Source organism: Podarcis vaucheri (assembly GCF_965113315.1).
Source record: "Podarcis vaucheri genome assembly, chromosome: 5".
Classification (NCBI taxonomy): domain Eukaryota; kingdom Metazoa; phylum Chordata; class Lepidosauria; order Squamata; family Lacertidae; genus Podarcis; species Podarcis vaucheri.
This window is the reverse complement of record NC_138763.1, coordinates 98,145,146-98,171,459: the sequence shown is the minus strand read 5'-3', so window position 1 is coordinate 98,171,459 and position 26,314 is coordinate 98,145,146. Positions and strand designations below refer to the sequence as shown.

At 45.7% G+C, this 26,314-nt stretch overlaps 1 protein-coding gene across 1 annotated transcript; it reads right to left on the bottom strand.

Annotated features, from left to right (window-relative positions):
* Positions 1-8,559: 8,559 nt before the first annotated feature.
* NDUFA9 (NADH:ubiquinone oxidoreductase subunit A9) lies at positions 8,560-26,239 on the bottom strand. The gene is made up of 11 exons (XM_082223266.1): positions 26,090-26,239; positions 23,018-23,182; positions 21,259-21,356; positions 21,013-21,104; positions 17,526-17,667; positions 15,394-15,496; positions 14,861-14,928; positions 14,641-14,717; positions 13,745-13,840; positions 10,493-10,559; positions 8,560-8,831 (listed from the first exon to the last, which is right to left on the bottom strand). Exons 1-11 carry the CDS (start codon positions 26,151-26,153, stop codon positions 8,658-8,660), a joined length of 1,146 nt encoding a protein of 381 aa, XP_082079392.1. The 5' UTR covers positions 26,154-26,239; the 3' UTR covers positions 8,560-8,657.
* Between the last annotated feature and the right edge of the window lie 75 nt (positions 26,240-26,314).

Sequence of the window (26,314 nt, the reverse complement as noted above, 5' to 3'; positions counted from 1 at the left end):
ATCGGGATTCAAGTTGACCTTAACAAACTAACAAAATTAATTACTATTGGGACAAAAGAAAGGTTCTGCACTAGGCAGGAAAAACGAGATGCACAAATATAAGATGGGGGTTTCCTGGCTTGCTAGCAGTACATGTGAAAAGGATCTAGGGGTCTTGGTGGACCACAAGCTTAATATGAGTCATCAGTGTGATGCAGCAGCAAAAAAAGCTAATTCTAGCCTAGGTTGCATCAACAGAAGTACAGTCATACCTCGGGTTACGAATGCTGAGGGTTGCATGTTTTTGGGTTGCAGACAGCGCCGAACCCAGAAGTACCAGAATGGGTTTCAGCGCATGCGCAGAAGCACAAAATGACATCATGCGCAGAAGCACCGAATCGCGTCATGTATGTGTGCAGACTTCAGTTCGTAGCTTCAGGCTATGAACTCTGCAGGTTGCGAAAGTGCCTCCCACACGGATCACGTTCGCAACCGGAGATATGACTGTATAGTGTTCGGATCAAGGGAAGTAATAGCAACATTGTATTCTGCCTTGGTCAGACCACACCTAGAATACTGTGGCCAGTTCGGCATTTTTAACTGTGTCATTCCAAAGCTCTTACACATTCCACGTTCTTCTTAAAACGTGCTTTGGTGAAGAGTCTCCTCTTCTCCAGGCGAAACATACTCCACACTGCTCTTTGAATCTCCAGTTTCCAGAGGTTCCATGCTGCTCTTTAAGCCTTTGAAAACCAGAGGTTCAAGGAGCAGTGTGCGTCCCCCTCCCAGAGCAAGTCCCACCCTCCCCAACTATCAGCTGATGGGCCCCAGCAAAGGAATAATCAGGAGCTCATTTTCAGTTCCCAGTTGTTCCCTTGAAGCCACAGCAGTACTTGCCCCAGAACTGATGTCACATATGATGTCAGAGGTGGGGTGGGTATGGTTTGAGGGGAAAGGCCTTGCAAACCATATTGGACTCCTGGCAGGCCCTGGTTTGGCCTGTATGGTGGATTACTGCATTGTAGGGGATTGGACTAGAATGACTCCTTCTATCCATACAATTTTATGAGTCCAAGTTCCCTGGCCCCTGAGTTTGGCAGGGGGTGGAGTCTAAAAGTGGCAGAATTTGGCAAGAAGGCCAACGCTGCTGCAGCAGCCTTTGGGGTGTGGTTTGTGGGAAGAGGGGCTTTCAACAGAGTCAATTACAACAGTGTCAGAGAAGCTTTCAGTGAGAGCAAGTAGCTGGGGGAAACAATAATAGAGTTAAATAATACATTATCCTGACTGTGTGAATGCAATGAAATAGCAGCTGAGGACTTTTAAAAAAGCCTTTGTTTACAGGGCAACTGGGCGCACTGTAAAGCACAATGCCAGTGAGATTGCAGCCCCCTCTTATCTCAGTTTGTGGAGGTCCCAACCCATGTATATTGCCATGGGTCCTGTTGACACTCCATAGCTCAGAGTAAGCCCTGATGGCAAGAGCCAGAGTCTTCCCCAGCCCCCCTACAAAAGTTCACCTAAATGTAAAGTAACATATGGAAATTTGTGCCAGGGGACTGTGCCCCAGGTTTTTCAAGTGCTTAGCACTTGAAAGGTGTCTGTCCCCTACAGAGCAGTGCGGAGAAGTCCATGCATGGAAATCCATCTTTATAGATGTTTAGCCTGGAGAAGAGGAGGTTAAGGGGTGATATGATAGCCATGTTCAAATATATAAAAGGATGTCACATAGAGGAGGGAGAAAGGTTGTTTTCCGCTGCTCCAGAGAAGCGGACACGGAGCAATGGATCCAAACTACAAGAAAGAAGATTCCACCTAAACATTAGGAAGAACTTCCTGACAGTAAGAGCTGTTCGACAGTGGAATTTGCTGCCAAGGAGTGTGGTGGAGTCTCCTCCTTTGGAGGTCTTTAAGCAGAGGCTTGACAACCATATGTCAGGAGTGCTCTGATGGTGTTTCCTGCTTGGCAGGGGGTTGGACTCGATGGCCCTTGTGGTCTCTTCCAACTCTATGATTCTATGATTCTAGATCAAACCTGGAGTCCAATGACATTTGCACAAAGGGCAAGCCGCAGAAGTCCTCTGAGAACCATCTCTCATTTCATAGACACTCATGACAACTGGATGCAAAGTAAGGAAAGCCAATGCTTTCAGCGAACTTTCAAAGACAAGAGGAGGAAATAGCTACAGATTGGTTTACAATTTAATTTTTATTTTAGTCCAAGGTTGAGGTCAGTAACAATGTGAAGACAAGTCTCACTTTTGTGCCATGATAAACCTGCTCCTGTGCCTTAATGGGGAGACAGATGATATTGTCAAATGACTGGGATACAGCTCTACATAATTCATCCCATTTCTCTTGTAATTCCTTCCCAGAGCTTTGAGAGAAGGATTCTTGTGCCATAATGGAACTGTATTTTTTTATATATAAGAAAAACCCCTTAATCTTTTATGGAAGGAGCACATGTCAAATGGCTGGGGGCTGTTGCATTTTTAATGCAAACTGCATATCCCAGGTTTGCTTTGAAATATTGAGAATGGTTCTCATACAGTTCTGCAGGCTAATAAAGATGCTTTGTAAATAAGGGTTCCAAAATAAGTGTACTGTATCTTTCTCTCTTTGCAACGTTTAACCAGCGAATGGCCACTGCAGTTGTAGAGGAACCATTCTTCCATCTTCTTGTCTATATTGTGGGAATGTTGAGGGTGGCAGGAGAGGATATATTATTAATATCCTTCCTATCTTGTGCTAGCAAGTTTCTTCACTTAGCAGAGTGCATTCCCCTTCTTACACAGCAGAGAGCTGGTTGCAAACTCGTGTGAGTTTCTTGAGACAATTCAATCTGGCTTGCCCAGATTGAGATATATTCTAATATTCCTGGTAAGACTCCTTTGGATCCCTCCTAAAAGAATAAAGACACAACAGTCTTATTCATAAGTAACAAAAAGTAGTTTTTACTCATGATCAGGCAGAGCTTTAGGCTTAAACAGGTTTACCCCATATGGGAGATAACCTGGGGGACTTGGCCTTTTATCAGGTCTGGAAAGGTCACGCCCACCTACCAGTCACATGCAAGGAAGGATGCTCCAGGCGAGGAGGAACAGGAAGTTCGAAGGGCTGGACTAACACCCCCCTGCATGGCCACTCTAGGAAAACAAGGAATGTTGTACTTGACTGCTCCCAGTGGATTATACTGTATATATATATATATCCCAGAAGTTAAGAAAAAATGACTGGAGATTCTGTATGTGATTCTACATATATCTGCATCTTCTTTTGGGAACTTCTACTGATACATACATGTACTCTTGCCATTGGTGTGTGAGATCCAGGGGGAAAGGCACACTGAAGGCCTCATTCTCCTTGATCCATAGTAGATGCTTCAAGAAATGAGGTAACTGAAGACCAGGCAAAATAGCTAGAGGTTAAAGGTAAAGGTAAAGGGACCCCTGACGATTAGGTCCAGTCGTGGCCGACTCTGGGGTTGCGGCGCTCATCTCGCTTTATTGGCCGAGGGAGCCGGCATACAGCTTCCGGGTCATGTGGCCAGCATGACTAAGCTGCTTTTGGCGAACCAGAGCAGCGCATGGAAATGCCGTTTACCTTCCCACCAGAGTGGTACCTATTTATCTACTTGCACTTTGATGTGCTTTCGAATTGCTAGGTTGGCAGGAGCTGGGACCGAGCAACGGGAGCTCACCCCTTCTGATCGGCAAGTCCTAGACTCTGTGGTTTAACCCACAGCGCTACCCGCGTCCCAAGCTAGAGGTTACTACACATTAAAAGGGATTCAAACAGGCCCTGTCCCTAGTCCCCTTCAAGGTTTTATTTAACTTTCTTATGGATATGATGCTCCTTCAGTCGCTATTGTACCCCCAAAATAGAAGACTGAGGCCATTTCTCAGTTGGGGGTCCCAAGAACCTGGGTCCTAGTTCTGGTTCCCGGAGCACCTGCTAATGGGAAGGTGGGTATGTGTTAGCAAATAAAACCAGAATAATGGCAGATGTCTAACATGGTGAAAACGTCAGAAACAAACCCAGGAAACTCAGAACTCCCCAAATCCATGGAAGATTTATTTGAAGAGAATTTCGGAAGGATTCCTACTCAGTCTGATTTTTATTTGGGGGGTAAAAACTGAAGGAAAACAAGTTTTGACTGTGATTCTCTGATTCAGGGTGGCATTGTTCTTTCTTCATATGCTCTTGACTGGAGTCAAGAGCAGAAAACACAAGTCAGTTTTAGACCAGATGTACCAATACGGACAGCAATGAAGTGTCTTCTCTTATCCAGGCTAAACCACTGTTCCTCATAAGCTTGGTTTCCACACCCTTTTCCATCTTGGTCACCCTTCTCTGCACATGTTCTAGCTTGTCATTATCCCTCTTAAACGGCAGAGACAAGAACTGGACACAGGACTCCAGGCAGTCAGACCAAAGCAGAACAGAGTACTGCTGATACTTCCCTTAATCTAGACACTGTGTTTCTGTCAATGCAGCCTACAACTGAATTCACTTTCTTTGCTGCTGCATCACACTGATGACTCAGGTTAAGCTTGTGGTTTATGAAGACCGTTAGATCCTTTTCACACATAGTGGTACCTCAGGTTAAGAACTTAATTCGTTCAGGAGGTCCGTTCTTAACCCGAAACTGTTCTTAACCTGAAGCACCACTTTAGCTAATGGGGCCTCCAGCTGCTGCTGCACCACTGCTGCACGATTTCTGTTCTCATCCTGAAGCAAAGTTCTTAACCCGAGGTACTATTTCTGGGTTAGCGGAGTCTGTAACCTGAAGCGTCTGTAACCCGAGGTACCACTGTACTGCTGTCAGGCCAGGTGTCCCTTATCCTGTATTTGTGCATCTGATTATTCCTGCCCAAGAGCAGGAACTTACAGTTGTCCCAACTGAAATTCATTTTGTTAGTTCTGACCCAGTTTCACAACCTGTTAAGCTCATATTGAATCCCGATTCCATCTTCTGAGGACGCCCATTTGGTGTCATCCACAAATGTGTTGAACGGCCATCAACTCCGTCATCCAAATAACTGGTCAGAGAGTATAGCAGGGCATCTGTTGCTGAAGAAATAAGGTTGCCTTCAATTTCTATGTAGGAGAGCCAATGCAAGTTAAGTGTAAATAGTGTTTGACTTGGATCTTGGAGGCTATGATTCAAATCTTTGCCCAGCTCAGTAGGAGAGCCAAGTCAGTCTCATCTCTAAGCCTGACCTACCTTGAGAAACTATGAGGCTAAAACAGTGATAACCTCCATGTCCCCTTGAAGTGGGTAGGATACACTCACTCCAGCTGCAAAAAGGTGCAACAAACTCCTGGGTTGCAGCTGTTGAGGACTCTATTATTGGTTTTAGTGCCCCAGCTGTTTAAAATGTTTAAAAGTGTTTTTAAATTTTGGTTTTCATTTGCCTTTGTTTGAAATAAAAGGGCATAGGATGTGCCTGGGAAGAGAGGAGCAGGGGAGAGCAATATATATAATGAGATGGAAAAACTGTTGAAATATACATTCAACAAGAAACCAGAAGCATTTTTAGTGGGCATTGTAGGAGATGATATAAACAGAAAGGACTGTAAGCTGTTTTTATATGCAATGACGGCAGCAAGAATATTACTGGCACAAAAATGGAAGTAAGAAGAACTACCGACGATAGAAGATTGGAGGATGAAATTGATGGACTATGCAGAATTAGACAAACTAACAGGAAGAATTCGAAACCTGCAGGACCAGAGATTCACAGAAGATTGATGTAAATTTACGGATTATTTGAAAAGTAATTGTGATGACCAGATTACATTTGTAGGTTCGCAAGAAGTTTTGTGAGGTGAATAATTTGAACTACAGTGGTGCCTCGCAAGACGAAATTAATTCGTTCCGCAAGTCTCTTCGTCTTGCGGTTTTTTCGTCTTGCGATGCACGGTTTCCCATAGGAATGCATTGAAAATCAATTAATGCGTTCCTAGGGAAACCGCCTTCAGACCAGGTCCGGGGGCAGTCTATCCCCGGACCTCTTCTGAAGGCTGGGGGGGGGGGACAAGGGCTTTTCTTCCCACCCCCAGCATTTTAAAAAACCCCGGGACAGCGGAGGACTTCTCCGCTGTCCGGGGCGATCTTAAAATGCTGGCGGGCGGCATTTTAAAATCGCCCCGGACAGCGGAGGACTTCTCCGCTGTCCTGGGCGATTTAAAAGCCCCTTGGAAGGCAGGCAGGGGGGACAAAGACTTTCGCCCCCTGCCCGCCTTCAGAAGGTGTTCCCGCCCCCCGCCCCACTTCGGAACAGCTTTCCGAAGTGGGGCGGCTGGGGCAGGCGTCCCCGCCCCCCCTCCCCACTTCGGAAAAGCTTTCCGAAGTGGGGCGGCTGGGTCAGGTGTCCCCGCCCCCCCTCCCCACTTCGGAAAAGCTTTCCGAAGTGGGGCGGCTGGGTCAGGCGTCCCCGCCCCCCCTCCCCACTTCGGAAAAGCTTTCCGAAGTGGGGCGGCTGGGGCAGATGTCCCCGCCCCCCCTCCCCACTTCGGAACAGCTTTCCGAAGTGGGGCGGCTGGGTCAGGTGTCCCCGCCCCCCCACCCCACTTCGGAAAAGCTTTCCGAAGTGGGGCGGCTGGGGCAGGCGTCCCCGCCCCCCCTCCCCACTTCGGAACAGCTTTCCGAAGTGGGGCGGCTGGGGCAGGCGTCCCCGCCCCCCCTCCCCACTTCGGAAAAGCTTTCCGAAGTGGGGCGGCTGGGTCAGGCGTCCCCGCCCCCCTCCCCACTTCGGAAAAGCTTTCCGAAGTGGGGCGGCTGGGGCAGCTGTTCCCGCCCCCCCTCCCCACTTCGGAACAGCGTTCCGAAGTGGGGCGGCTGGGGCAGCTGTCCCCGCCCCCCCTCCCCACTTCGGAGCAGCGTTCCGAAGTGGGGCGGCTGGGTCAGGCGTCCCCGCCCCCCCGCCCCACTTCGGGAAAGCTTTCCAAAGTGGGGCGGCTGGGGCAGATGTCCCCGCCCCCCCTCTCCACTTCGGAACAGCGTTCCGAAGTGGGGCGGCTGGGGCAGCTGTTCCCGCCCCCCTCCCCACTTCGGAACAGCGTTCCGAAGTGGGGCGGCTGGGGCAGCTGTTCCCGCCCCCCCCCCTTCGGAACAGCGTTTTAAAATGCTGGGGGTCGGGAGCGAAGCGCTGCCGACCCCCAGCATTTTAAAATCTCCCCGCGTCCCGGGGAGGTTTTAAAAAGCTGGGGGTCGGCAGCGAACGCTTCGCTCCCGACCCCCAGCATTTTAAAATCTCCCCGGGACAGAGACTTCTCTCCTGTCCCTTGGAGATTTTAAAATGCTGGGGGTCGGCAGCGAACGCTTCGCTCCCGCCCGCCAGCATTTTAAGATCGCCCGGGGCAGGCGGGGGGAAGGCAGGCGGGGGGGAGCAAAGACTTTTGCCCCCCGCCGGCCTTCAGAAGAGGTCCTCTTCTGAAGGCCGGCTGTGGGCGAAAGTCTTTGCTCCCGACCGCCAGCATTTCCCTATGGGCTTTCGTCTTGCGATGCAAGCCCATAGGGAAATTCGTCTTGCGAAGCGCCTCCAAAACAGAAAACCCTTTCGTCTTGTGGGTTTTCCGTCTTGCGAGGCATTCGTCTTGCGGGGTACCACTGTATTGCATAACTGGATAAAAAGGGAGACATTAGTTAAGAGAATTAAAGGCAATATGAATTTAAGAAATGCAGAAGAAATGATATAAATGGGGGATCATCAGAGGTGTTGATGGAAGTCCAAAAGATTGTATAAGTTGTGAAATTCGTTGTATGTATGACAATAGGTTTAAAAATGAATAAAAATTACTTTTAAAAAAAAGAGATCATCTTCTGAGGCCCTTCTTCGTGTGCTTCCTACATGAGAGGTCTGGAGGGTGGCAACACAAGAATAGGCCTATTCTGCAGTGACTCCCTGCTTGCAGAATGCTCTCCCCACGGCATTCCTCTTCAACCAGGCCATTGGCTGGTTAACATCTTATACTCCTTTTAAATGTGTTTGTGGGACGGGGGAGGGGGGTTACTGGTTTTTGTTTTTTATTCTTGTTTTATTATGCATTTTGCGTTTTTATATTGTATTTTATGTCGTGAACCATCTTGAGATCTACGGATGAAGGGCGGTATACAAATTTAATAAACAAACAAAGGCCGAAACTGTTCAGCATCGCTGGCACTGGTCTGGAACCAGTTGTAAGGATAAAAGAAGTGTAGACAAGCAACCGCCCTTGCAACCCAGCCTTGCTAATTCTGATACTGAAATCTGGAATTGCAGAATTCCACTGTATTCAGGAGGAACAATGCCTTTGTCCTACACATTGATAGAATTGAGTAAAAACCACGACCACTCAATGGTTAGGTATGTGGAAGAGAAATCAAAGGCAGCATTATTTCTAAAGTATTGATCCTCTACTGATCTGAAGTGCTTAGCTCAATGTTTTTAACATTTCTGAAAGCAAGGGACACAGATCCAATAGATACATACTCTTGAGCAGGGGTCTGGTACCCTCATTACGAAAATCTACAAAGGGATAATACAGAATTTTCCTGGCATATCGTACTCCTGAATAAAACAATTGACACCAGTATCGTAAAGGTTACATGATTTATATAGGGTTTTAGCTTTGTATGTACAGATTTCTTCAGAAATGAGTGCAGTGTAACCAGTCTGAAAAACTCCCAAAGTAGATTACATGTCGGTAACAGGCTTGGCTATTTTTGCTTCCTCAAGCTCAGCTTCCAGCCAGCGGAATGTGCGGTGGCGACGCAGGACTTCAATTGCTTTCTGTTCTATGGGAGTTGGGACAATACCCAAGTCCTCCAAGCCAGGAAGATCAGGGAACTTCATGTCTGTGGTATGGAACTTCAAACAAACAAAGAAGAAATGAGTGAACGGTGAGCCAATGATAAGTCCATCTCTCACACAGCTGTAACTTTACAAATCAAGTATGCAATATTATATCTTATTTTTTGGGTGGTTCTTTGGATTCCAAAGAGTTCATTAAGAGTTTCACATGAAACAGTCTGAAATCAAAAAGTTAACTTCAGCTACAAAATATACAATTAGATTTCCCCTATTTTAACATCTATCTCTTATACCTGGTCAGAGGCAAGAATATTTATTGAGTGTATTACCAAAGGACAGTTTGGATTCTATTTTCCTATCTGTGATTAGACTAGAGTCACAATTGTGACAACTTTTGTGTCTGGACTTAAGCTCCTGCAAAGCAGAAGACATACCTAAGGCTCTTTGCAAAGTTTCCACATTTTGCATTTGTCATATACAACACCCACCCACTCTTATTGTGGGATTGCAAACAATAACTTCTAGGGAATACCTGATCTCCGATAGACCCACCAACAGAAAGATGCATGCTGCTTATTAAGAAAAAAGGAAGGGTAACGGGAGATGAAGCCTTTAGAACTACATAGGTTCCAAAGACAAGAAAACAAGAAAGAAGCAGGAAAGAAAACTGCACTAAAGGGGAGGGGAAAACAGCAGCTCTTTAGGACCCCAGGGATTCCTCTCGTCTGGCGCCCAAACAATTCTCCTGTCAATCACAGCTCTGACATTGCTCATTGGCTAGAACACCAAAAGGTGGGAGCAGCCAGGCAGATTCATCCCACGGTAATTGCTTAGAACGGTCTTTACACATTTGCTTTATAACATTTTCTCTAGGACGTTAAATACTCTTTTAAAATGAAAGCTCAGAGTCAAGGCCCCCTGCTAGCTTTGGATCTGGTACATCTGTTCCCCCTGCATCTACCTCTTGGCAGTCTTGAATGGACTCAACAGTCTAAAGCCGTCTTTCCCAGCCTAAAGATCTCCAGATGTTTTGGAGACCAAGCATTCCTGACTGTTTTTCATAATGGCTGGAGTTGTAAACAGAAACATCTGGAGGGCATCACGTTTAGGGGGGCTAGTCTGGAAGAAGAGTACCTCTGCTTCCCCGCTCTCTACAAATAAGAAGTTTGCTTCAAGTAAGGCAGATTTAATTCATGGGTGGGCAAACTAGGGGCCGGATCCAGCCCAATCGCATTCTAAGCATGTTTTTACATGAGTAGAATGTGTCCTTTTATTTAAAATGCATCTCTGGGTTATTTGTGGGGCATAGGAATTCGTTCATATTGCCCCCCCCCAAAAAAAAATATAGTCTGCCCCCCCCACAAGGTCTGAGGAACAATGGACCGGCCCCCTGCTGAAAAAGTTTGCTGACCACTGATAACTGATACGTTGCAACTCAAAAGCTAAACACTGATTCCATCCCATTAATAAAATAAAAACTCCATACGTATGTAATGTTAAGAATGCATTCAACCCTAAAAATAACACTGAGAAAGAACACACACAGATAAACTTGTTCTGTATTCATATATATATATATATATAGAGAGAGAGAGATAGTTCTTATATTGATTATCATTCTGATATTTTGTATTAATTTGCATTTTGTTCCATTCTTAGCCACCTTAGGATTCGCAGGTGATAAGCAATAAACGAGATGAAAATGAAGGCAATCTTACCCGATCCACTTTGTCCCTTGTTATCCATGGCTCAAAAGGACTTATCTCAAAAAATCTTGCAAATAAGCTGTAATTCAAAGTGCCACAATAATTAATACCATGGCTGAACATAGGCAATGATCTAACTGTTCTTCTCTCAAATCAGCTAGTGAAGTTTCACTCGCTTCGAATTGCTCCACCAGACAAAACAGACTACTTTGTATTTATTAATTCTATCAACCAAAGTAACTGTTGAAAGGGAAAGTTAAATGAAGCCACAAGACACACGTGCTGAAGTTGGGAAAGTGCTGAGAGAACGGAGCTGGCACATCAAGTGAGGCTGGGAGAGGGCGGGACTGGAGCGACTTATGAGCAGAATTTGACAATTCCCTTAAAGGTAAAGGGACCCCTGACCATTAGGTCCAGTCGTGACCGACTCTGGGATTGCGGCGCTCATCTCGCTTTACTGGCCGAGGGAGCCAGTGTACAGCTTCCAGGTCATGTGGCCAGCATGACTAATCCGCTTCTGGCAAACCAGAGCAGCACAAAGAAACGCCATTTACCTTCCCACTGGAGTGGTACCTATTTATCTACTTGCATTCTGACGTGCTTTTGAACTGCTAGGTTGGCAGGAGCAGGGACAGAGCAACGGGAGCTCACCCCGTTGCGGGGATTCGAACCACCGACCTTCTGATCGGCAAGTACTAGGCTCTGTGGTTTAACCCACAGTGCCACCTGTGTCCCTGAAAATGAAATGAAACCTGAAAATGTTGTAACAGTAATTTCTGTTCTGCAAGTCTCACGGAGGGCATCCATCATGTTTGAGATGGTACCAACCTTTGGAGTACATATAGACAGGGCCAATTCCAAACGACTTCACCAGGTGGGATGGCAGATGGGGGGATGAAGGATTATGAAGGATATGATTTGGGTCTGCTGCCCTTCCTGAGCTTATTATTAGAGTAGTCCTTGAATCCATGTCTGCTCTTTACTGGATGAGACCTGCCACAAGGCTCCCAATTTCCATTGATGGAAAGGACTTCCTGGACCTGCTAAGTCATCAAGTATCTTGTGGCTACTGCATAACCTAGGTGAGGGCCTCATACCCAGAAAGATCAGGCCAAGGAATGAAGGAGGGAAGCCATGGCCAGGGTTCATGGCACCTTCCCTAGGACGCCAAATGCCCTCTAGGGGCCTCTGGAGAAAGTTCCTTTTTAAAATGATGGGGAGGGGGATTGTTTCTTCTCAAAACGCATTACGGTTCCCTCAGTGCGAGAAGTGAGGTTACAGGGAACCAGGCAGAGGGCCTTCTCGGTAGTGGCGCCCGCCCTGTGGAACGCCCTCCCATCAGATGTCAAGGAAATAAACAACTATCTGACTTTTAGAAGACATCTGAAAGCAGCCCTGTTTAGGGAAGTTTTTAATGTTTATTGTATTTTTCATATTCTGTTGAGAGCCTCCCAGAGTGGCTGGGGAAACCCAGCCAGATGGGCGGGGTATAAATAATTTATTATTATTATTATTATTATTATTATTATTATTATTATTATTATTATTATTATTATTATTATTACTACTACTACTACTACTATTATCCAGTTAAAAGCTTTCCTGAGAGCATTTTTGTTGCCAGTTCAAAGGTCCCAAAATAGAGCTACAGTAAGGGGGGGAAGTATTTGATCTGTGGAGGGAGCTGAAGGTTCGAGTAGCTACACATCAGCCTCGAAATCTTACTGACTTGGAGAGGATCTGCAAAGAGGAGTGGGACAAAATACCTCCTGAGATGTGTGCAAACCTGGTGGCCACCTACAAGAAACATCTGACCTCTTTAATTGCCAACAAGGGTTTTGCCCCCAAGTACTAAGTCATCTTTTGCAATGGCATCAAATACTTATTTCACTCATTATAATTATAATCTTTGACTTTTGTCTTCTGGGTTTATGGGGGTTATTTTCCTGTTGTTATTCTGTCTCTCAGAGCTACAATAAACCTACCATTAAAATTATGTACTGGTCATTACTTCGTCAGACGGCAAACGGGCAAATTTAGCAGGGGATCAAATACTTTCCCCCCTCGCTGTACATGCTCTTGCTTAGGGCTCTCTTCACCTTGAGTGACGGAAGGAAGGCAGATTCTCCTGGCACATATTTCTAATGCCACCTCCCTAACTCAACATTCAGGCTGCAGAACCTGAGCCCAGACTGATTACAGCTCAAGCTACACATGACACCTAATGACGTCCAGTTCTCTAAGGATCTAGGAGTCTTGGTTGACCACAAACTTGACATGAGCCAACAGTGTGACGCGGCAGCTAAAAAAGCCAATGCAATTCTGGGCTGCATCAATAGGAGTATAGCATCTAGATCAAGGGAAGTAATAGTGCCACTGTATTCTGCTCTGGTCAGCCCTCACCTGGAGTACTGTGTCCAGTTCTGGGCACCACAATTCAAGAAGGACACTGACAAACTGGAACGTGTCGAGAGGAGAGCAACCAAAATGGTCAAAGGCCTGGAAACGATGCCTTATGAGGAACGGCTAAGGGAGCTGGGCATGTTTAGCCTGGAGAAGAGGAGGTTAAGGGGTGATATGATAGCCATGTTCAAATATATAAAAGGATGTCACATAGAGGAGGGAGAAAGGTTGTTTTCTGCTGCTCCAGAGAAGCGGACACGGAGCAATGGATCCAAACTACAAGAAAGAAGATTCCACCTAAACATTAGGAAGAACTTCCTGACAGTTAGAGCTGTTCGACAGTGGAATTTGCTGCCAAGGAGTGTGGTGGAGTCTCCTCCTTTGGAGGTCTTTAAGCAGAGGCTTGACAACCATATGTCAGGAGTGCTCTGATGGTGTTTCCTGCTTGGCAGGGGGTTGGACTCGATGGCCCTGGTGGTCTCTTCCAACTCTATGATTCTATGATTCCTCACTCCCAAAAGCAAGCATACAGCAATTGCAAGCAAGCTGACAGAGATAGTAAATAGAGAAGAGGGATGTCTTAAGTTTTTCTTCTTTGCCAGTCATCTACCTCCCAAAAGCATTCCCCATCCCCAAACTACTTTGGGCTTGTGGAGAGAAACAGAGGTAACATCTCTTGCGTTCCCTCCAAAATCCAGGCCTAGTCCCCTGATGAAGAATGCAGCCTGCGCACCTGCTTTCAATGGCAGAGATGAACAGATCTGTGTGCGCACACAAGGGGAAAAAACCAAACAACCAACACAGGTATAGTTGGAGCCTCAGAGGTAACAACTTGTCAACAAAAAACATATTAAGACTTACTGATACAGAGGACGGGGCATAGGATATGGAAAGAAATGTCTGTGGAGTACTGAATAAGCATACTCTACGAGGTCGTGAAGGACGTATCTGTTAGGGCTGCAAAGGAACAGACATTAAGTTGTCAATTTGAGAAAGAGGCCTTGGTCTAAAATGGGGTGCTGGTACCACCAGGAAGGACGTGTGACAGCCTTTGTTTTAGCCACGGTGGTCACTGGTAATGAGCAGCTTTCACCAATCCCTCCCCACAAACCTACAACCAAACCTTAATTATGTAAAAATATAGCCAAAAGTACTGTCACAAAGGTTGCATGCCAATCTCTGCCAAGTGGTAGCAAGGGGGGTTCCAGGTGGTCATGTTTCCATAGGGAAGCAAGACGCAGCGAACATGCTGCGTCTTTAAGAAATATGGTTTATCTTACACATACAGTGGTACATTGGTTCTCGAACTTCTCACAACTGACTAACACAATATTCTTGTAAAATTATGCAGACTTTAAGGGTATAATAAAATTAGGGGTTCAGGTATGTGAACAGGGAAAAGAGCATTCTCCCCAAATGCTTACACAACTGCCTTTTGAAACTGCAATTTATGGAAAGGAGCTGCTGGCTGAATGTCCAATAAAAGAAGGTATCTGTAGTGAACACATACCATCTAAATCAGGCTTCCTCAAACTCGCCCCTCCAGATGTTTTTGGCCTACAACTCCCATGATCCCTAGCTAGCAGGACCAGTGGTCAGGGATGATGGGAATCTCAAAACATCTGGAGGGCAGAGTTTGAGGAAGCCTGATCTAAATCCACTGCAGAGTTTTTAATAAAAACAACAGGGGGCCAGGAAATGCCTGTAGTGATTTAAGGTGGTCTGAGTAAAAATAATAATAGTAACCAACAACCTACCCAGTCAATGCATAAGTTTTTCCTTTTGAATCGGGGTCCTTAATAGCACTAATTATAGCCTTTGCTACATCAACAACCTATGGGATGATATTTAAGAAAAATTAGCATATATTTTAAAGTTACCTTTTTTTAAGCAAGGTCAAAAATGTAATGAAATATATACAAAAGGAAAAGAGGTATGAAATATGCATCATAAACTATATTTTCCAACAATACCTACATAGATAGGCTGCTTCACAGTTTTCTTGCCCATAGCAATCATAGGCACGCCCCAAAACCAGCGCATGTCTGAATTAAGAGAGATAAATTATTGGAGGATAGGAGTGAGGCTGTTAAGAGGTCAAAGAGCAATAACAACAGTACTGGAAAGTAAAGATCCAAAATTTCCTTTATTTCCCCCCCTAAAAACTAGGTGCGCCCTATGGTCTGGTGTGCCCTATGGAGCGAAAAATACGGTAAGTACAAATGCAGTGTACTTGCTTGTTTCCCTGACCTCCTCACACCTCCCTTTTTTGTATTCTAAGTCAATTATTTGTTTTTTGTTTGTTTTGTTTTTAATTGTTTTTATTTTTGTTTTTTATTGTGATGTGTTGTTTTGCTATTGTTTAATTTGGTGGGTTTTTTTGCCTTTTTGTAAACTTAAAACCTTAATAAATACTATTTTTTAAAAAATGCAGTGTACTTGCATCCCTTGCTCTCTGATATTACTTTCTCTCAAGGAAACAAATTTTATGCTGCAAGGAGTGTACTTACTTGCATAATGGTTGAAAAACCTATCCTCTCTCCCGTACATTTCAGAAGGCTTCATAATGATGGCATCTGGAAATTCTTCCCTCACAACCTTCTCTCCAACGGCCTGCCGTCAGGTCATTAGAAAGTGATTAATTTCCCATGCAAGGTGCACAGTGCTATGAAACTATAATAAAATTTAGAGATACCCTTGGGTTTCACATTGCATACACTTGGGCTCTTTGGCATAATTTAATTAAAAAATAAAAAAATCCAGCCTAGGTTTACAAGAATATACAAATCTATATATTAACATATGGCAATGTAACAGTATTTTTTCTTTTCTTTTTTCATTATCACACACTTTCTTTTCTTTCATTCTTTCTTCCTCGCTCTCTCTTTTTATAAATGAAATTCTCTTAATAAAATATTATTATTATTATTATTATTAAAATGTTCCAGTCTATCGGACAGAACACATATTTAGCACCATGAAATATGTAACCTAGGAAACACAAGAATTAACAGCAAGCAGAATGAAGTCCGTGCAGACAGCAGGGTAACTACAATGAATGTAAAGACACAAAATTCATCAAAGGGCTTATCTACACTTCCGTTTGGGGACATGGGTGGCGCTGTAGTCTAAACCACATGCTGATCAGAAGGTCGGCGGTTTGAATCTCCATCACGGGGTGAGCTCCCGTTGCTCGGTCCCTGCTCCTGCTAACCTAGCAGTTCGAAAGCACATCAAAGTGCAAGTAGATTAATAGGTACCGCTCCAGCGGGAAGGTAAATGGCGTTTCCGTGCGCTGCTCTGGTTCGCCAGAAGCGGCTTAGTCATGCTGGCCACATGACCCAGAAGCTGTACACCGGCTCCCTCGGCCAATAAAGCGAGATGAGTGCCGCAACCCCAGAGTCGGCCATGACTGGACCTAATGGTCAGGGGTCCCTTTACCTTTACCTTTTACACTTCCATTTGCTCCAGCACTTTTCCCTAGGAAAACCCAGTTTAGGACTGAACTGGAGCAATCAGTAGTCAGGTTTTCAATGGATTGCCGTTTGTTCTGATTTATCGCTAAAGAGCAGGTTTAGGTCCAGTCGCGGACAACTCTGGGGTTGCGGCACTCATCTCGCTTTATTGGCCAAGGGAGCCGGTATACAACCTCCAGCTCATGTGGCCAGCCTGACTAAGCCGCTTCTGGCGAACCAGAGCAGAGCACGGAAACGCCGTTTACCTTCCCGCCTGAGTGGTACCTATTTATCTACTTGCACTTTTGATGACTTTCGAACTGCTAGGTTGGCAGGAGCAGGGACCAAACAACAGGAGCTCACCCCATTGCGGGGATTCGAACCGCCGACCTTCTGATCAGCAAGTCTGATCGGCAAGTCCACCCGCGTCCCTTGCAACCAGTAAGAAACACTGAGTGACTCCGATTACTTAAATTTGTGTACACTTGCAACCAGTAAGTGTACACAAATTTAAGTAATCGGAGTCACTCAGTGTTTCAAAAAAAATATTTTTTTGAAATATTTTTCAAAAGCAGCCTCATGGCCTCTAGGAAATCTGTATGAAAGGTGCAGACATACACAATCCAACAATCACACACACACACACACACACACACAGACACACACACATAACCACAGATAACACTGTAATTAATCATAGCAGAAAGTGAACAGATTAGTGTTAGCCACACATAAGAAAGGACAAAAGACACTCAAATCAATAGTTAACTTTCCCTACAAATTTAAACAAGAGTTTTAAAGCTGTTCAAACACTACGTAAACCTCATTTTGCTCTAGAAGAGTTTTTGGATTAGGAAATTTACTGAGTACCCTGAATCTACGTAATTATTACTAATGTGGAATATAGTGTCATATCTTAGCAACCATAAAAACTCAGCAATAATTCTTGAAGATTTTCTCACCCCAGAGGTTAAGAAGTCTCCCCTCAAGTCTTTTTGTCACTCTCTTCCTTGTCAAATCTAAAACAGCAACTATTGAGGGACCAGCAGGATTTAAATATACCTAATTCCAATCAAATTTTGGCTTCCTGTTGGGACCATTATGGGTTTTTTTGCACAGAATACCCTGAATATGGAATTGCAAAACACCAACATCTAAAAACAAACACAAACTAATGGAAAACTTACTTTATTTCTAAGGTATTTTGAAGGACTTTTCATGTCTGCATTCAGATGAGAAATGTGAACCAAAGTTTCTATCCCAGCTTCCTTTGAGAGCTTAGCAATTTCCCTGGGAATATTAACAAAGACGTCTTCATACTTAAAGTTTCTGGAATAAAGCATAAAGAACAGAATAAAAACCAAGCTCCTTCCAAAATTTAGCAAGTCATCATATCAGTTTTGATATCCCTCTTATCTACAGGACCGCCTCTCCTGGTATGCCCTGCAGAGGACCTTAAGGTCCATGAATAACCAGTTTAGAGGTCCCAGGCACTAACGAAGTCAGACTATCCTCCACCAGGGCCAGGGCCTTTTCAGTGATGGCTCCGACATGGTGGAATGCTCTGTCCCATGAGAGCAGGGCCCTTCAGGATTTAACCTCCTTCTGTCAGGCCTGTAAGACAGAACTATTCCACCTGGCCTTTAATCTGAATTCAGCCTGATCTTTTATTTCCCTTCTCTTCCCTCCCCTTCCCCTTTTATGAAGATTACCTGTTCTGAGACCCCACAGCTAATTCTCCCCTGGCCTCCTCGCTGGCCCAAGTAGGACCAATTCATCCAGCTAGCCCTGGGGATTATCTAATGCTTATTAGATGGATTTCCCCTAAACTGATTTCTGAACTTTGAATTTTATTGTTATCCATGTTTTTATACTGTATTTTATGCTGCTTTTACAATTAAGTGTTTTAAATTTGTTGTTAGCCGCCCTGAGCCCGGTTTTTGAACCGGGAAGGGCGGGGTATACCGTATTTTTTGCTCTATAAGACTCACATTTTCCCTCCCAAAAAGTAAGGGGAAATGTGCGTGCGTCTTATGGAACAAATACAGGCTGCGCAGCTATCCCAGAAGCCAGAACAGCAAGAGGGATCACTGTTTTTTTTCTTGTTTTTCTCCTCCAAAAGTAGGTGCGTCTTATGGTTTGGTGCGTCTTATGGAGCAAAAAAATGCGGTGCATAAAATTTATTTATTTATTTATTTATGGTGAAGAGCAGTGTCTAAGAGTGCAATCCTAAAGGAGTACAAAACCCCACAAGTTACTGGGTAGCCTAAGGTAACTCAGTCTTTTTCGGCAACAACCATGTGTGACTTGTGCAGCTCTGTGTTTTTGTTTGCTTTGCTCATTATGGCAAGTGTGCCACTGCCGTCTTGTGACCAAGGCAAACCCCAGCTTTCTTCTCAAAGTCAGTACTGGTCTTTATCTGCACAATTGGGGGATTAACTGGGGGTTATCCTTGCTGCGAGATCACATTCACCTGGTGCTATACCAGCTGCACTGGCTCCCGGTGGGGTACAGGGTCAGGTTTAAGGTGCTGGTTTTAACCTTTAAAGCCCTATACGGCCTAGGACCCTATACCTACGGGACTGCCTCTCCTGGTATGCCCCACAGAGGAACTTACGGTCTTCAAACAAAAACATCCTGAAGGTCCCAGGCCACAGAGAGGTTAGGCTGGCCTCAACCAGAGCCAGGGCTTTTTCGGCTGTGGCTCCAATCTGGTGGAACGCTCTGTCACAAGAGACTAGGGCCCTGAGGGACTTGACATCTTTCCGCAGGGCCTGCAAGACAGAGCTGTTCCGCCAGGCCTTTGTCAGGGCACAGCCTGACTCCCTCCTTTGGCAATCTTCACAGAACTTTAGCCTAATGGTTGCCATCAATTTGATTTGAATTAATTTTAGAATGAAATGATTTTAGAATGTTGTATTATTTTATTGTTGTGGCTTCGGCTCGGGAGGGCGGGATATAAATAAAATTATTATTATTATTATTATTATTATTATTATTATTATTATTATTACTACTACTACTACTACTACTATTATTATTATCTGGCTGCAACTCAGCAGCACAGGGTCAAACCAGAAAATCAGCTGTTACCCTTTCTTACCAAGGGCAACCAAAAATTGTGAGCCGTTGAAAAATGAAGACAAGATGTACTGAAAATGCCTTCCAGGGCCGTTGCAAACAGCACAGAGGTAATGGGCATGAGATGCTTTGAACAGACAGAACCCAGTCCCTCAACATGGCAGAAACATACGCCAGCTCTGAAGTTGAGAGAGTACTAAAGAATTGAGTCCTAAAAAGCAACAGCAAATAGAAAACCAACCACCCCTCCTTCACTTTCCACCATGCTGGCACAGGTCTGGTAGGCCACGGGATACACAGGGTAATAATAATAATAATAATAATAATAATAATAATAATAATAATATTATAATAATTTATTATTTATACTCCACCCGTCCAGCTGGGTTTGCCCAGCCACTCTGGGTGGCTTCCAACAGAATATTAAACAGAATAAAACTTCAAACATTAAAAACTTCGCTAAAAACACCCTTCAGATATCTTCTAAAAGTCATAGTTGTTTATTTCCTTGACATCTGATGGGAGGGCGTTCCACAAGGCGGGTGCCACCACCAAGAAGGCCCTCTACTTCTGGTCCCCTCCCCTCTGTCCTTTTGGACTTTTGGCTGGTTCCTAGATCTGGTTTGCAGATTTCCACAGATACAGCAGTTTCTTTCATGCGCAAAAGATGAAGGAATCTGAGCAGACAAGAAGGTATGAGAACTGTACATGCTTACAATATATGGGGTTGTAATTGCCTAATGCTGTCAATTTCTGTGTCTGAGAGAGGAAAGGGGCAGCTAAAGTCTTTTAAGTTTTGCCTCAAGAAGTACATCACTCATTTTAGACTTCATATTTGTGTTACAGTTTTCCATTCAAAAACATCTGTGCTAGGGGAATAAACCTTCTTCGTGCTTCCCCCCTGGGTCTTCGTCTCACTAGGTTGCATCCACAAAGAATATGTAAGGCATAAGAAACAGGGCTTTTCTCTGGAAAAAAATCAGATTGGACCCTAAAACCTCATACAGTTTTAGTTTTCTCTTTTTTAGAAGAAAAAATTATGATACAGTGGTACCTCTGGTTGTGAAGGGGATCTGTTCCGGAGGCCCGTTCGCAACATGAAAAGGGCGCAACACACAGCTGCGCGTCTGCGCATGACATCATTTTGTGCTTCTGCGCATGCGGCGAAACCCGGAAGTAACCCTTTCCGGTACTTCCAGGTCAACGCGGGACGTAACCTGAAAGAACATAATGTGGCGGTTCCCTCGCTGCAAGAAGTGTAGCTACAAGGAACCAGGCAGAGGTTCCTTCAGATGTGAAGGAAATAAGCAGCTATCTTCTCTTTAAAAGACATCTGAAGGCAGCCCTGTTTAGGGAAGTTTTTAATATTTAACGCTGTACTGTTTTTAACACTTGATTGGGAGCCGCCCAGAGTGGCTGGGGAAACTCAGCCAGATGGGTGGGGTATAAATAATAAATAATAATAATAATAATAATAATAATAATAATTATCATCATCATTACATCATCATCATCATTACATGAGGTATGACTGTAACTATCTTCAGTCTATGTGACCTCAATCTATCCAAGAGAGTCAAAGAAGAAAGTTACCTTGTTTCCCACTCTTTGCCAACAAGATTGATGACTACATTGCTGTGCTCAAGAGCCCTTCGGGTAGAATCTTTGTCACGCGGATCCCATTCCTGATAGCCACAGCACAAATCAAGAGAGAAATGAAATAAACGTACAAAAAGCCTTTCAGGAAGATGTTATTTATGGCCCGTACCAAACTTCCAACTATTTAGCAAGTGATCCCAGCCAATCATGAACCAGACTGGATTATTACAAAGAGCATACCATGAACAGGAGCTGTCCCAGGTCACCCATGGGTCGAAGGTACATGACGTCATAAGGCTCACAGCGATGTGGGACGATGACTTGGGAGCCGATACGCCCTAAAATTAGAAAGGGGTTTTAAAAGGAGAACTAGGGCATGATATTAATTGAGGATGTTCTATTTTAAGCACTCGGAAAACATCAATGCTTGGCTATATAACTCTACCTGCTGTAATCAATACAATAACTTTAATTCTTCAAAGGTGTTTTCAAAGGGGCTTCATGGAATCCACAATCCTAACACTACATATACCCTACAGAAGGGATCAGCAAACTTTTTCAGCAGGGGGCCAGTCCAATGTCCCTCAGACCTTGTGGGGGGCCAGACTATATTTTGAAAAAAATATGAACGAATTCCTATGCTTCACAAATAACCCAGAGATGCATTTTAAATAAAAGGACACATTCTACTCATGTAAAAACATGCTGATTCCTGGACCGTCCGTGGGCCGGATTTGGAATACAATTGGGCCAGATCCGGCCCCCAGGCATTAGTTTGCCTACCCATGCCCTACAGACATTTTAATTTTGATTTCACAGCTTCCCACAACACAGCAAGCTACTCTGGAAACTGGGGGAAATTTCAAAAGGGAACAGGGGAAAGGAGCAGCTGGGTCTACTTGATTGATTGACCTACTTAAAATGTTTTTAAAAGTCTGTTACTCCCCTGCTGGGAGTAACTCAAGTTCTTGAACACACTTAAAAGATGGCAGTTGCAAAACCAACATGGTGTTATTGGTTTTGGGGTGGGTGTAAATTAATAAATGGTAGGATTTTGATTATTTGATTATTATTAATGCAGAGGCTTTAACATGACAAAAGGTTTGATGGCCCATTTTAGAGGACTCTTGGGCCTGCAGGGACAGAGGTTGCCAAGGTGATGGGTGTGTGAGAGAAAGGTAACAAGAAAAGTGTATTTAGCAAGGTGTGCAGGGAAGAAGATGGGGGAACAGAGACAGAGACCCATCTTGGGCAGGCTGGAAAAGATGCCTTGGACTCCAGAGCCGCACTGCTGTGGAGAACAATACCGTGCTGGAAGATCTGTACTCCCTCTAGACTGAATGTGTAAATATGTGACTAAATCGTATTTCTTAGGACAGCCTCCACCATATCTTGATTGTCAAAAAACCCCCACAGATCCTGGGTGAGTGACCCCCCTGGAATCTTGCCACAGCTTGACAGCGATTGAAAGTGGCATTCAACCTTTGTAGGGGGGGGGGGACTCAGAGAAGAAAATCCTCACTTAGTACAGGTGATAAAAGGGTTGAAAACTACCAACTTGAACCATCACGGCTCCTTGGGGAATTAGCCTGTTTCCCATCCCTATCTGCCACCAGCATCTTGCCCGAAGGTCATTCATTTTTCATCGTACTTGAAATAGGTAACAGAAAGAAAAAAGAAGTTTGGTATTTAGGCACACAGTAACTATTGGGACATTTAGTGAACAGCAAGGCATGCAATCAGCTACAAAGGGTCTAGACCTTCACATTTCAAATATGTGTAAGCAGTACAAGATATTGAGTCCCAGGTCCCAGGGTCAAGCAACACTAGGAGGAATCGTAGACCTGCAGAGTTGGAAGGGACCCAAAGGGTCATCCAGCCCAAACCCCTAAGCTTTGTGAACTTACACATTGGTTTACATCTTGCAAGAGACACTATATCAGATTCATTTCCCTGTTAAATATCCAGACATCTCAAATTTAGTTTTGGAGAAAATTACCCAGGCGATTGACGACATATCGTCCCAGGAAGCCTGTAGCCCCAAAGACAGTAGCCGCAATGCCACTGACAGAGGAGCGCCCACTCCTTCCATGAGGAATCACCAAGTGATGAACTTGACGGTCTTGCTGGACAACAGGAAATGCAGCTGGAGAAGCACCATAGCCTAAAATACAAGAAAATGGAAGCGATACGTGAATAATAATAATAATAATTTATTATTTATACCCCGCCCATCTGGCTGGGTTTCCCCAGCCACTCTGGGCAGCTTCCAACAAAACACTAAAATACAATAACCTATTAAACATTAAAAGCTTCCCTAAACAGGGCTGCCTTCAGATGTCTTCTAAAAGTTTGGTAGTTATTTTTCTCTTTGACATCTGGTGGGAGGGCGTTCCACAGGACGGGTGCCACTACTGAGAAGGCCCTCTGCCTGGTTCCCTGTAACTTGGCTTCTCACAGTGAGGGAACCGCCAGAAGGCCCTCGGCGCTGGACCTCAGTGTCCGGGCAGAACGATGGAGGTGGAGACTCTCCTTCAGGTATACTGGACGAGGCCGTTTAGGGCTTTAAAGGTCAGTACCAACACTTTGAATTGTGCTCGGAAACGTACTGGGAGCCAATGTAGGTCTTTCAAGGCCGGTGTTATATGGTCTCAGCGGCCGCCCCCAGTCACCAGTTTAGCTGCTGCATTCTGGATTAGTTGTAGTTTCAGGGTCACCTTCAAAGGTAACCCCACATAGAGCGCATTACAGTAGTCCAAACAAGAGATAACCAGAGCATGCACCACTCTGGCGAGACAGTCCGCGGGCAGGTAGGGTCTCAGCCTGCATACCAGATGAAGCTGATAAACAGCTGCCCTGGACACAGAATTCACCTGCGCCTCCATGGGCAGCTGTGAGTCCAAAATGACTCTCAGGCTGCACACCTGGTCCTTCAGGGGCACAGTTACCCCATTCAGGACCAGGGAGTCCTCCACACCTGCCCACCCCCTCCTCAAAAACATGCGGGTGGCACTGTGGGTTAAACCACAGAGCCTAGGGCTTGCCGATCAGAAAGTCAGCGGTTGGAATCCCCGCAACAGGGTGAGCTCCCATTGCTCGGTCTCTGCTCCTGCCAACCTAGCAGTTCGAAAGCACACCAGTGCAAGTAGATAAATAGGTACCGCTCCGGCGGGAAGGTAAACGGCGTTTCCGTGTGCTGCTCTGGTTCGCAAGAAGCGACTTCGTCATGCTGGCCACATGACCTGGAAGCTGTACGCCGGCTCCCTCGGCCAATAAAGCAGGATGAGCGCCGCAACCCCAGAGTCGGCCGCGAATGGACCTAACAGTCAGGGGTCCCTTTACCTTTACCTTACCTTCAGTAGCTTAGGGCCTCATCAAACCAAAACCCGGCCCTGCCTCTGAGACTGTCCAACTGCCCCACCAGACACCGTTGAGGGAGTCTGGGAGGCTTTATTCGGATGAATAAAGCCGATAAACAAGGGAAAGTTTGGGGGGAAGTATGTGTACATGTACAGTGGTGCCCCGCAAGATGAATGCCTCACAAGACGGAAAACTCGCTAGACGAAAGAGTTTTCCGTTTTGGAGGTGCTTCGCAAAACGAATCTCCTATGGGCTTGCTTCGCAAGACGAAAATGTCTTGCGAGTTCCTGCTGGTCCCCCCCCCCTTTTTCTAAGCCGCTAAGCCGTTTATCAGCTGATCCGATCAGCAGATAAGCCGTAAAAGCCGCTAAAAGCGCTTTTGGGCATTGCATTACAAGAGGATCTGTCCTGGAGTGTCAACACAAGGGGGCTTGTGAAGAAGGCGCAGCAGAGACTGTACTTTTTGAGAATTCTAAGGAAAAACCATCTTCCGCAGAAACTGCTGCTTGCCTTCTATCACTGTGCCATTGAGAGCGTGCTCACTTATGGCTTATGTGTGTGATATGGAAGCTGTACTACTCGGGACAGGTTGGGGTTGTGCAGAGTTGTTAAGGCAGCAGAGAGCATTGTTGGCTGCCCACTCTCCACCTTAGAGCAGATTTATGCCACAAGGTGCCATAGGAAGGCACTGGACATAGTAAAAGATCCATCGCATCCTGGTCACTGTCTCTTCGAGCTCTTGCCGTCGGGACGGAGATACAGGACGATGAAGACAAGAACGAGCCGTCTTAATAACAGCTTCTTCTCCAGAGCGATCTCGGCCCTGAATGGGAAGCCCGGACTTTGAAAGTCATCTAATCTCCCTTGCTGTTTTATTCTGTATTGTTTTAATTAGTGTTTTTATAGTTGTTTTGATTTTGTGTGGAGTGCCCTACCTGGGTGGATGGAGCAGCCAAGTAATTTCGTTGTTCTGAGAGGGGGCAATGACAATAAAGATATTATTATTATTATTATTATTATTATTATTATTATTATTATTATTAGCGCTAATCCACTAATCCGTCAATGGGCTTGCTTTGCAAGACGGAAAAACCGCTAGACGAAGAGAATCACAGAACGGATTCTTTTCATCTTGCGAGGCACCACTGTACAGTGGTACCTCGGGTTAAGTGCTTAATTCGTTCCGGAGGTCCGTTCTTAACCTGAGACTGTTCTTAAACTGAAGCACCACTTTAGCTAATGGGGCCTCCTGCTGCTGCCGCGCCGCACGATTTCTGTTCTCATCCTGAAGCAAAGTTCTTAACCCGAGGTACTATTTCTGGGTTAGCGAAGTCTGTAACCCGAAGCGTATGTAACCTGAGGTACCTCTGTAAATAAAAAGAAGCGAGAAGCGGCTTTCGGGATTTTGCCCTTAGAAGCGTCCCGCCGCCTCTCGCCTAGCAGAGGGAAGGCGCCTGCCTCAGACTCCAGTGGCAGGGAGTTCCGAAGGGCAGGCGGAAAGCTTCCCAAAGAGGAGGCGCGTCGCCCAGGGGGGACCTCGCAGGCTCACCGGTCCCTGGAGCGGAGGAAGCGCCGCCGTGACCTTCCCGAAGGGCGGCCCTTCGGCGGAGAGGAGACCCCGCGCTCTCCCCCCTCCCCCCCGGCTACGAAGAGGGAGAGGAGGGAGGGACACCCCCCCCCATTCGCCTCCCCCGCCGCCCCCGCCTCTTACCCGCCCTCGGAGGAGTCAGGAGGGCCCTGCAGGGGAGCCGGGAGACCCGAGCGGAAGCCGCCATCTTGCCCCCGTCGCCTCGCCCCGCCCCGCGACGGGTGCCGCGCGAGGCCAATCGAGGAGCGATCGAAGGGAAACGGCCTCTCCGAAAGCGCGTCGGGCGGGGACGACGGAGCGCGCGGGAATTGATCTGCGGGTTTTCGACAGGGCGGGCGGGCGAATCTG